Raw genomic sequence first — 12,324 nt, forward strand, 5'->3', positions numbered from 1 at the left:
TCCACCTACAGTTAGGCTGCCGAATCCAAAAACACCATGAAAACAGCCACCATTCATGCAATCTGCTTCAAACATGACACTGCACTTCTTTGGGTCCCCAGCAATACATCAGTCAAGTTTGAAGTAAATGTGATGTACATTTGTGAAGATATCTGAATAACAGACATGCACACACACACACACACACACGCACATACTTGTTCTTATAGGTGAGACGTGGTATTCTGTTTAAGTCGTGCTTTAGATTAAATTTGATTGTGACTGTGTTTTATATTAGGGGCCTCAGAATGACCAGGAAGAGAAGATTTGAAGCCATTTCATTTCTGCTTCACACATCCTCAGGAGCAGATAGTGAAAGTGCTCATACTCCAAAGCTGTTTAATACACATAGATATCAGCAGATTGATCTTGTATTCAAGAAGCTGGAACTTGTAACAGTTGGAAGACATTACAAAAGAGCTGCAGAGAGGCTGACTAATGGGAATTACAGTAGCTTTCATTTGATTACGACTGGCTTGGTGTAACATTGTCCGTGATTTCCAAACTTTGCATCTTCCTGATCGGCTGAGAGAGACCGGCGAAGACATTCCCCAGCAGTCTGGCATCAATAAGTACCCTGGTTTAAGCGTCAGCGTAACACACATACACAAATGCGTGCACAAACACTTCAAAAGAAACTCATCTTTCCCCCACTGTCTAATTGGTTCGTGTGACGATAAGAAGGTTTTGATGTTCTTATGCAATGTCACGCAGGCTGAAAATTTCACACAGCGTACATATTACACAGTGTTGCCATAGTCCTAATTTCTGTTGTTTATAAATATGCACCTTTGATCCATCCATTCAATTTATGGATCCTGCAATAGAAAAAACAGCCAAAACAACAAATTATTCCTCAAAAGGTTTTATTTTTTCCACTTGCTGCTTGAAAACAGAGCACGTTTCTGCTGAGTTATTGATATGCAAAAACCAATATTCCCTTGGCTTTTCAATGCACTGTTTTGCACAAAACCAATAACGGACCACTTATTCTAATATAGACACAGACTCTAATATAGACCTACCCTGTCGGCACTAAAGTAAAGCTTCCACAGCAGGTGTACAACTCTTGGTGGATTTTTTTTTTGTGTGTGCTGATATGCACTCAACACCTAAAAAAGCATGGCGAAAATAAGATACATTTATTACCAGTGAAAACACAGTAGTAGCATTTGATTTCACAGTGTAGCCAAGTGTGCTACTTTACTTCAGCACACACACATAAAAGATTACCAAGATTTGAACCATAACTGCCCTCCCCTCTTTATTGTGCGACTGCTCCCGCAGGCTGTTGCTGTAAATACGAATGTTTTCTCAGTCAACTTGCCTTGTTAAATAAGATTTTACAAAATCCCATGAAAGATTTCTCTGAGCTTGACGGTTGATATTGGCATTCCTGTGCAGAGGGCTGTGTTTTAAAGCCTGCAAACAACCCAGCATAAATTTACACCATTAAGTCCCTCAGGCTAGAAAATGCATAAAGTGCTGTGTGTGTGGCATGAGAATGCAGTAGTCATAATGAGAATGTAGATGTCCTCTGCCCGCCATGGACACAGCCTTCAACATGCACACATAAGTGCTTACTCTCGTCTGTTGCCATGTGTCAATGAATAATGCACATATTAATCTCACAATGTATGGAAGCTTTACTAATTAATTCAGCATTTCCGACTCAAGGTTGTCTAATTAAAAAGGCATCTAAGTAGTCACTAGGCATGGGTAAGATTCTCTATTTATTTTTGCTGACTTTTTACCTCATTCTTTCCTATTTATAATGATCCCAGACACTTCTTCTCACATCCCCTAGCTCCACCCTCCATTGTGAAGGCATCCTGACCAATCAGTAGGAGCCTCAGCAGTGACGGCACATAGTGAACTTAACCCCTTTACCACCGGCGCTCCCAGCGGCTCTGAAATTTAATAGGAAAGAAGTAAAAGGCTTTTAGCAGCAATGACTACCGCGGGGAAGTCAGTCAAGTTGGTTGAAGGAAGTTTGGGAGGATTTTAACATCCCTGTCAGCTGGTGCTCTGCAATACGTGCTGGGATCCTTCTCCCGCTGCAGTGTTGGGGACAGAGGCTGCTACAGTTGAGACCAGGCCTTTGCTTGACTGATCCACATTTGGGGAAGGAGGAGGTACACTTTGGGCAAGCAATGCTGCAGGCAGTCCTGCGGGGAGTGAGGTGGGGCTGTGGGGCAGCTGGGGTTTTCGTGCCCTCTCTGGCGTTCCTCCAGCCTGTTTCTTAGCATTTTCTAGCAACACACGGACGCTCTTGGAGAAGACAACACGAGGGTCGGTGGCAGGTAGAGCAGGGCAGACGCAACTTTCCCTCAACTCCAGAGCCTGAGAGGACAGAAAACACACAAAACTTTACATATATCACTGCAGTAACTTTTAAGAAATTCATTAAAATTTGGGGCTGGAATAGTGTAACACAATATGTTTTTTTATTTTGGTCAATATGGATAATTATTGATCATTTTTACTGACATATATTTACACTCTCAGTCAATCACTTACCCTCTGCCTCACGAAAGCTAGCAATCTCAACCGCTACTGCGGATTTAGCCACTAATGATGAACTATTTCTAAATCAACCAACTATAAGATGCTGCTGCAAGTAAACACAGCACACAGACACTAATATATCATTTCATTTCCTTTGCTTAACAAGCCTGCACATGCTACCTGCCTAACAGGCTAACTGGCTAGGCGGGGTTGTGAGCTTGGCTTACTGCTCAACATTAGGAGTGCTCGTCTCAATCTTCTCTTGAGTGTCTAAAATATATCAGCTTAGAGTAAATTGGTGAAGCAATCAACCAGCAACAACATTAATATGGTGGTCATGCTGCTAGCTTGGCTAAAAATATGACAGGATGCAACTTCTATTGATTATATAAACAGAGGTGGTGGAAACTAACCACAATCACATCCCAGCAGATAAATACATATTCTGTGTGTGTCTCATACACCCACACACACACACACATACACACACACACACACACCCCAACTCATTAATCTCTCACTTAGAATCACCTACAAGACTGAGCACAAACATGCACTTGGCTTCCCACTCAACAGGCTCTCCCTCTCATGCTACTAGTGGACTTAATGCGCTTTGCTTAAGGATGATGAGCGCACTAGTGGAGGTGGAGTGCCCCCAGAAGAGTCGGGTTAAGTAGCTTGAGGCTGTCACCCCTTGCAAGGTTAAAAACATCACATTATGCATCACTTTCACCCGACTGAGCTCAGCTGTTAACCGGCTCATCTGTGCTGCTGCGGTGGATCGAACAGTTTGGCGTGAGGAGGATATCAGAGATACCAGAAACTAAAGAGTTTTCTCAGCACACACGCACACAATACAGCCCAATTAATCCCAAAATAACAGTCTTCACCACCTCGCTGCCTGTGGCTACAGTCTGGCCTCGATGACGACTGCTGCTAGAGGTCAATCTACCACACAGGGATGTGATGTGATGCACGAGCACATACATAGTACATGCGCATACTCGACGACACAGGCACCTGATGGACAATTAGTGGTTTACCCATCTGTTCCGTCTTTTGTGCTTGGAGCATCTGACAGTGTACCAACAGTCCAACTGACACTCAAGGTTAAATTCACTGCTGTCTAAAACACCTTTCTGCCAGAACATTAAAACCGCCTGCCTAATATTGTGTAGGTCCCCCTTGTGCAGCCAAGACAGCTCGGACCTGTCAGGGCATGACATACGACGTCTGGAGGTGTCCTGTGGTGTCTGGCACCGGGATGTTGGCAGCGGATCCTTTGAGTCCTGCGGGTTGCAGGGTGGAGCCTCCATAGATCAGGCTTGTTTTCTTGCGAATGCTCAATCAGATTGGGATCAGGGGAGTTTGGGGGTTGGGTCAACTTCTTGGGCTGTTTATCAAATTCCTCAAGCTGTTCCTTGAGTAGTGTTTGTGGCGTGGTAGGGCGTCCTGCTGGGGGAGGCTGCTGCCATCGGACATCACATTGTAACAAGATGATCAATGTCACTCACTTCACTTGTCAGTAGTTTATATGTTGTGGTTTATCGCTCTATAATGGTCATCTCTCTCTGCCCCAGACATAAACACACACACACACATATGTGTTGTAGCCATTGTGGATGCTGACACTTTCCATAGAAGCTTCTGTCCTCACTGCTTGTTAATTTCCTTCTAGCCTTAAGATACCATTGATTGTCTCGCAACACTGTCAGCCCAGTGGGGAAGCCTGTGAGACTGAGCTGCTAATGTGGGACTGTTTTCTTTCAGGTCCTCAACTCGAATCCGACAAGACATTTAGCTAAGCAGGCATTGAGGCCCTGGCACAGCAAAATGTTTTTCCTGTCTTCCTTCAAATCCTGAGTCTTTTCCTCTCACCCCCAATGTCTCCTTCCTCTTTACCCTCCTCTCCATGCCTGCAGGTCGATATACATCTCTCCAGACGCTTCATTAGCTCCATTAAGACTCCTTCCAACAGCTCCTAAAGCTACACGGTTCCTCCTAAACAACAGGCAGGTGCAGGTCTGTCTCCTCACGCAGGCATCAAAGCTCTTTTTCACTTCAATCTTTTATTTGAGACAAACACATCAGTAATGACTGTGTTTACTTACATGAAAAGGGAGGACTCAATCTAGGGAATAATTACTGTGTGTGTCTGTACCTGTGGTACGAGACGGTCCAGCTGAGTGAATCTGTTCCTGTGCGATGGATGTGTGGACAGCCACTCGGGGAAAGTGGGCTCTCCTGTCAGCTGGTCTCTGATTTCCATTTGTTGCCAGAATACAGGGCCTGCTCGCACATCTGCACACGCCTGGAGAGGACACACAGCCACATGCACGTCATGTAATCACAAACAAACACACACACAATGTGGCATCCCTCTGTCTTGTGCCCACATGAAAATCCTTACTGACTCATTGCCTGAGTTTAGTTGGACAACAGTGCCCCCTAGTGCCGTGCTGACAAATTACAAGGATTGAGAGCAACAGCTACAATAGAGTGTCAGCCTGTATTGCGAAAAAAACTCGCAAGACCAGACAGAGCAAACAAGTCCCTAATTGTTCAAAGCTGGTTCTGCCATAGTGTCGATATTTGTTATTAGAATGTAACAGCCTCACATGACATTCAACATTGTCTTTGATAGCAAGAAGGACCAAAGGGGTCAGACTGAGGATCACAAAAAACGTCCCCAAAAAACAGCCCCCTTTTATTTGATCTGTTTTAAACTTGACACTGAACTTCCTCTGAACCCCAGCTGAGATTTAAGTGAATCAGATGTATGGTTGTTGAGCAACGCAAAGATCGCATACACATACAGAGACATCTTAATTTATTCGGAAGACATCTGCCAAAAAGCAGCACAGACCTTTAAAGGGTACAACAGCAATTTAGCATTACACGTTCTTGAAGATGGGGAAATGATAAGAGACAAAGAAACTATGTGTTCCTTGTATCAGTCAAGCTTCTTCATTAGATTTTCACTTATTTCAAGTATGCACATACTCACATTTCAAACATTTTGAGTTTGTAATGCTGGCTTTCTTTCAAAATGTTCATGTTTAAAGGCCAACTTGAACTAACCAGTTATATAACTAATGATATATTTTAACAGGCCAAAAATACCGAAAAGAGGGCAAAAATAAAGTAAAAATGGGACATACCACACTGAAAACAACAACAAAAGCCTGAGAATCGGCCATGAAAAACAGCCTGAAACAAACTGTTGTTTTTAAAGCATCTCGAAAGCCAAAAAAAAAAAAAAAACACACAAAAAAAACAAGATGTTTTCACAGGCTCCTCTTGATGAGTAAACTGAACTTTACGTGTAAAATCAGTTCAACCTCTTTAGGTAATGACAAATTGGTGTTTATGTTACCTTAGCAGCCAGCTGCAATCCAACTTGATCTGCCTCAGCCTCCAATCTCCGACTGTAGGGACGTTGGAACATCAGCTGAAAGAAACGCAGAGATAATTTATGTACAGGTGTGTAAAAACTCCAAGATCATTGTGCACTTTTTCTTCCATGAAATGTGTGCTTTTCAAAATCTTCAGTTTTTAGACTGAATGTTTTCTTGAGGCTTGAATAGTCCATACCTCCACATACTTTCACCTGATGAATAGTAATGTCTCACCTCTGCAAGCTTGCCCTGTGCCCACTGTCCCAGCAGTGCCACACTGTCTCGAGGACACATGGCCCAGATGGCTGTCAGCAGAATAAGAGACAGGAGGTCCACGACATGAGACAGACTGGCCTGTTCTGCCTGCGGGGGGTGGAATTTAGGATGAGGAGTAGGTGACAGAGAAGAAAGTCATGGATTGAGGTACAAAAGCAAAGAGGATGAGACGGGGAGAGAAAAATGGAGGTAAAAAGTTTTCGGGAGGTGAATGAGGCAGCTGGAACATATTGATTGTTCCCATCTATTTTAGTGGAACGTTTACGCTGTAACAGATTTAGAGGTTTTAACAGCCAATCCAATAGAGCACACCTACTGGGTAATAACAAGCCCATCGATGCTCATTCCCTTCATCTAATTAAAATCTCCTTCAAGCATTTCCTCTGAGGACGTTTAAAGTCTTGAAATACCCATAACTTCATTAGACACTTTTTTAGAACAAGAAGAATGGGCTTTTATAGCTGCAGAAAAACAGCCATCTGTGGAGAATTAATAAAGCATGGCAGTGCCTGAGGTCGACAGGACTTTGGTCATCACAGCGGAGACAGGATTAGTGAGGTGATTGTCAGTGAGTCTTTTATCAATGGCTGATGCAACAACACTGCAACTAATGCCACTTCAGCCAATAATATACTTCAGAGGCAGAGTGGGGGTGATGATGGTGAATAGTCGGGAGATCTCAGTGTATAATGCAGTATATAACACACCTATAGCAGGTCCACATACATATTTTACAACCTTGTGTAGGAGAGACCTGGAAGACTTCCAGCTGTAGCTTCTACACTATGTGCCAAGGGCTTGTAAATAACTAAAGTTTGTTCTTCAACATTATTTGCACTTAAAGTGCTTTCAACAACTCATCCTCATGCACTCCAAGGTCTGCTACTCAACTAAGCCTCTAAAATGTCAGCATACTACACAGGTCTATGTACACTGCAGCATTTCAGTCTCAGAAACTAAACAGGTTTCACAGTTTTCTGTGTTACACTCAGCGTTAGTGTGTCATTTGAACTGTTTGAACCATTTGCACACATTATCGCACACACTCACATCTTCTTTCGGTAAATAACAGTGGCAGGCATAATTTTCTCTGATGTACAGTTGCACTAACAGTGAGGACCAGTTGTTACTGTGCTGGGAAGCAGTAGTCATAGAATTTCACCACGTAAATTATCAGTGTGTAACAAGGTCAGTGACACAAACTCATGAAAGGATATTATCCTATAAAAAATGCACATGATAGGTGATATAATCGGCTGTACAAGGGGGGATCACAAGGTTCTGGGACTGTTTGTGGTGCATTACAGCTCATGAAATGTGTGCAACATTATGTTTTTGTGACAATCAACAGCTAAGATGAGCCGACCTTCAAATTTAACGTTAATCACTGGTGACAACAGGTGAGTCATCGGCTACCACTGAGAGAAGAAACATCAGTTTTCACTAAACGAAAAAGGCGCATTAGGTCAGGAGTGCACCAGGAACATGCTCATTGTTTTCATCAATATTCATGTGGTTCTGCACCAAGAATTAGCCTCCTAGGGTCAAACTGACAAGGCAAGGTTTGACTTTGACATCCTGACATGTCTGAGGGAGAACATCTGTGTGCAGTGCAGTAGTTTTTTGGCCACAAAAACATCATCATCATCACCACCACTCTACATTCATCATGCTCGCCAGATTTGGCACCCTACGACTTCTTCCTCTTCCCCACAATGAAATTCAAGTTGAAGGGTTGCTGTTTTGACACAGCTTAAGAGATTCAGCACCCATGCAAATGATTTCGATATGTTTACACAATGGGACTACCAGGAAGCAAGCACTGCAGAAGCACTGCAGAAGCACTGCATCACTGCACAAGAAGACTATTTTGACACATCGTAGAAACAACAGCAACAGCAAACACTGTCTGCTGAGGGTTATGTACTTACAGAGTGTCCAATTAAGGCATGAGCCATCTCATGTCCCAGGACAAAAGTGAGCTGATGAACATCTGCCACAGCTTCCAGCATTCCCGTAAAAACGAATACTTTCCCGTTCTACACAATACAAAACATACCACAAATCTGAGCCACGTCATTACAGGTGTGCGAAAAGTATAACTTTCTCATTTTTGTCAGTCTTTCTTTTGCTCACTGGCAGGACAAAAGCGTTGGTTGTGGGACTCTGCACCACATGGACAGTCCAGCTGACTTCAGACATTTCAGGGATGTCCTTGTTCCTCTGTGCCAGGTGCTGCACCACCGAGTCCACCACCTGGTGACGGGGGTCAGTGACTGGAACCAGCAGCTCTGCAAACTCCTCCATGTACTGAAACACAAAGACAATAACAATTATTTAAGGAGGAGTTTCATTTGACTTTCATTGCACTACACTTTCTCCACAATATTTTATCTAAACTGTCAACACTGTTTTCTTAGCTGAGTCAATACATTTTGTTTTAAAAATATATACACATTTGTAATCTCCTATTAGTTATCATCCTGTAACACACACACACAAAGAGACACCACCTCCCTCTTGTCTCACCGCCTCTGAAGTCAGAGCTGCCAGCTCCATGTAGTTCTCTCTGCTGAACACCAGGAGGCGGGTCCGTCCTGTCACTGGAGACTCATCCAGGTGGGTTAGGAGCAGGAGGGCTACAATCACCATAGCAACGCCTGCCCCCGCTGCCAGATGCCAGCGGCGCTGCCAGGCCCATTGGCGCATGAGCTCCCGGCGGTTGTCTGGTAGAGCCACCCACCACTTCCTTAAACTCCTGTACACAGAGGGAGGCCGCAAGGTTCACTGAATCTTCTTATGATTCAGTGAACCTCGAACCGCAGTAAACCTTGAACTGCTGTTCACTGCTTGAACTGCAGCGAAGTGCTCACACAACCTCAAGCAGTAAATCTAAAATCATATGCAAGCCAACAGTGCTGAACACTGAAAGCGACAGAATCATCTGAAGCTCCTTTCATGTTGGGAACATTTGCACGTTTGGAATTTAGGAGAAAAAAACAGGCAGAAGCCTCAGCAAAAGTTTCAGTTAGAATTGTAGTACAGCAGACTGAGATCAATCATCTCTTTTTCAAAGAGGCCTGGCCAAGAAAGGAGCATGCATAAAACATGCTCACAACAATGTACTATGCACAAAATGCTCAAGTAATTCTGTGTGTGAGCTCAAAGGGCATACTCAAATATTAAATTACACAACTGGGCCAAAAGTTTTGTGACTAAACAAAACAACTCTCTGTATTAGTTCAGTGAGGAGGGCTGGAAATGGTTCCAAACTCAGTTTTCACACCCAAAATAAAACCAAATTAATTAATGAAGCTTCACTGATGGCATGTATTATGTAGCCAAATGATAGTATCATAGTCACTCACATTCAGTCATTCATTTGTACCAGCTAATTAAAACTAGTTAATTAAAACATAAAACATGGCAATAATTTGGAAAGTAATTTATTTGTTCTTAATTTGAAGACAGGAATAATACAACTGTTGATAAAACAATTAGAAATGTGTTTATTTCTAATTACTCATTAAGAACAATTGAATAACACTGTGTGATAAAGCACATAAAAATGTCTTAATTTAATTGCATTACTCAATATAAAAGAATGACGCCTGCTTTAATTATGTATTATGTAGTTATTTCTTACATTTATGAATTGAACAGGTTACTGATTAGTTTTCAAAACAGGTGCATTTCTATGTAAGGTCCCATTTATCAATACTGTTCAGTAGTACTGCAACTAAGGATTATTTTCCATTTATCTGTTAATTATTTTATTTATTAATTAAATAATTGTTTATTCTGTAAAGTGTCAGAATGGTGAAAAACATCAATTAGTGTTTCCCAAAGCAGAAGATGATGTCTTGTTTTTGTCCACAACCCAGAAGTAATACATTTACTGTCATGAGGAGGAAAGAAAACAGAAATTATTTAAGAAGCTTTTTTCCCCCCTTAAATATATTTAAACTGAGTATCAAAATAGTGGGTGATTAATAGACTCACTTCTGTGTCTGCTTGGACAGGTCCCTGCTTCTCTTAAAGCAAATGAAGATCTAATCCAGTCGCTTTCAATGTTAGCAAGAAAAGCCATAATGGTGAAGTGGGTCGGAGAGGACCCCCCTGCTATCGCTGTGTGGAAATCCCTGATCTCAGAGGTTGTGACTCTGGAAAAACTTGGACATTATAGCAATGGAAGGACTCAACTTTTTGTGCAGAAATGGAGGAAGCCACTTAAACTTTTGGAAGTTGATTATAACCAGGACTTAAATGTGTAATATGATAGTCAATTGCCATATTTTTGAATAGGGAACAGAGGGTTTGACTCATATTTCATTTTTATATTTCGCTGCATAACATTAGCTACTGCATAAGTTAGTATTCCATTATTCCTCTGTGCTATTAATGTCACAAACTCCTTCATTATGTGGACCAGTCCCTGTTAATGTTTGTTTACTGCGTACTGTTTGTGCATTTGTGTTGTGAAAACAAAAAAATGTAATAAACAGAATTTACAAAAAAAAAATAGTTGGTGATTATTTTAATGGATTTACTTATTACACTTTCTAGAACTAATTCTGTTCATTGATTTCTCTACTTATTCTTATTTACATATTATGTCAGTTCATTGCATCGTGCATTACATCATCTTGAAAAACATTTTCTTATTGTGTTTTTATACATTTTGACTCCCATCCATCCATCCATTTTCTATACACCACTTAATCCTCACTAGGGTCGCGGGGGGCTGGAGCCTATCCCAGCTGACTTAGGCAGGGGACACCCTGGACAGGTCGCCAGTCCATCGCAGGGCCACACTTAGAGACAGACAACCAAGCACACTCACATTCACACCTACGGACAATTTAGAATCACCAATTAACCTCAACATGTTTTTGGACTGTGTGGGAGGAAGCCAGAGAACCCGGAGAGAACCCACGCTGCACGGGGAGAACATGCAAACTCCACGCAGAAAGATTCCGGTGCCCCCACTGGGACGCGAACCGGCAACCTTCTTGCTGCGAGGCAACAGTGCTAACCAACTGCGCCACCTTGCAAATTTTGACTCCCATTGTATCCTTTACCAAGCAACCTATTATCTTTTTATTTATTTATTTTTAATTTCATCTGGTGTTTCCTCATTGCATGTGTCATGTAGGATACTTCATGTATTTATAACATAATGTTGGGGATGGGTTTGAGATGGGGGGAACAGAACTGTTTGTATTGTTTTATTGTATTTTTATTCCTTCCACCTGTTAAGCTCTTTGTGCTACACAAATTAAGTCTGATGGACCTGCTTAACTACTTGCATGATAACACTGTCTCCTACCTGCCCAGTATTATAGCCAGAAGCTTCTGCAGAGGTTTGAGGATGATCCATATGACAGGAGCAGGCAGGGCCCTCCGGGAGGCTGAGGTGTGTATCTGGTGTCCACAGTGCGTCAGGACAGGACCACTGGAGAGAGGGGGACTGCTTTTCAGACATATCTGGAAACGCAGGGTCCGTACATTGCTGCAGAATGAAAAAGCTGCTCCAGTTCTGGTGGCTCTGAGATGGACAGAGTCTAACACTGCAGGAGACACCGAGCCTTTCTTCTTAACGGGACAACCAGCTTGTTTGCAGACCTGGAAGTTTCGTGTCAGACGTGTGGAGAGAGAACAGAATCTGCTGCTCCTTAATAAAAGGCTCCCACAAAGTAAAGCCATGGCTCTCACAGGTAACACGAGTCCTCCTACAGACTGTCAGTACAGCTGCTTGCTATCTAAGAGGGCTGCAAATGTTCATGTCAAACCAGAAATGAGAGGACCATGACAACACTTCCTAACTAGTTCTAAATTTCATCTCGACCTGCTCTCAGCTGTCAATGTCATTGCTAATGTTAGCTAGCAGCGAGCCGGTTACCACCGTCCGGCGGCGGTCAATGAAATGTCCCAAAGGTCGTTTTAAAAAAGTGATACACACCAAACTAAAACATGTTACAGTCCTGCGACGCCAAATGACAAACTACATCAAAGTTCGGGTGTTGGAGGAAAAACAGTCGGGCGCTCCTGCTTCTAAAATAAGTCCCCCCGGAAACACCTGTGTAACGAACGTTCCGGTGCT

General features: G+C 42.6%; 1 protein-coding gene across 1 annotated transcript; it reads right to left on the reverse strand.

The window, feature by feature from the left end:
- Positions 1–888: 888 nt before the first annotated feature.
- oma1 (OMA1 zinc metallopeptidase) lies at positions 889–12,274 on the reverse strand. The gene is made up of 8 exons (XM_008277424.1): positions 11,551–12,274; positions 8,751–8,979; positions 8,358–8,531; positions 8,153–8,260; positions 6,180–6,308; positions 5,924–5,998; positions 4,709–4,858; positions 889–2,382 (listed from the first exon to the last, which is right to left on the reverse strand). Exons 1-8 carry the CDS (start codon positions 11,925–11,927, stop codon positions 2,056–2,058), a joined length of 1,569 nt encoding a protein of 522 aa, XP_008275646.1. The 5' UTR covers positions 11,928–12,274; the 3' UTR covers positions 889–2,055.
- Positions 12,275–12,324: the final 50 nt, after the last annotated feature.

This window comes from Stegastes partitus, unplaced genomic scaffold (genome assembly GCF_000690725.1).
Source record: "Stegastes partitus isolate 25-593 unplaced genomic scaffold, Stegastes_partitus-1.0.2 Scaffold98, whole genome shotgun sequence".
Classification (NCBI taxonomy): domain Eukaryota; kingdom Metazoa; phylum Chordata; class Actinopteri; family Pomacentridae; genus Stegastes; species Stegastes partitus.

Coding starts and splice junctions, on each gene's coding strand:
- oma1 (XM_008277424.1), bottom strand. CDS start 11,927: ATGGCTTTACTTTGTGGGAGCCTTTTATTAAGGAGCAGCAGATTCTGT. Junction 6,309..8,152: donor ATGCCTTAATTGGACACTCT/GTAAGTACATAA, acceptor CACCCCCCGCAG/GCAGAACAGGCCAGTCTGTC. Junction 5,999..6,179: donor CACAGGGCAAGCTTGCAGAG/GTGAGACATTAC, acceptor CGTTTCTTTCAG/CTGATGTTCCAACGTCCCTA.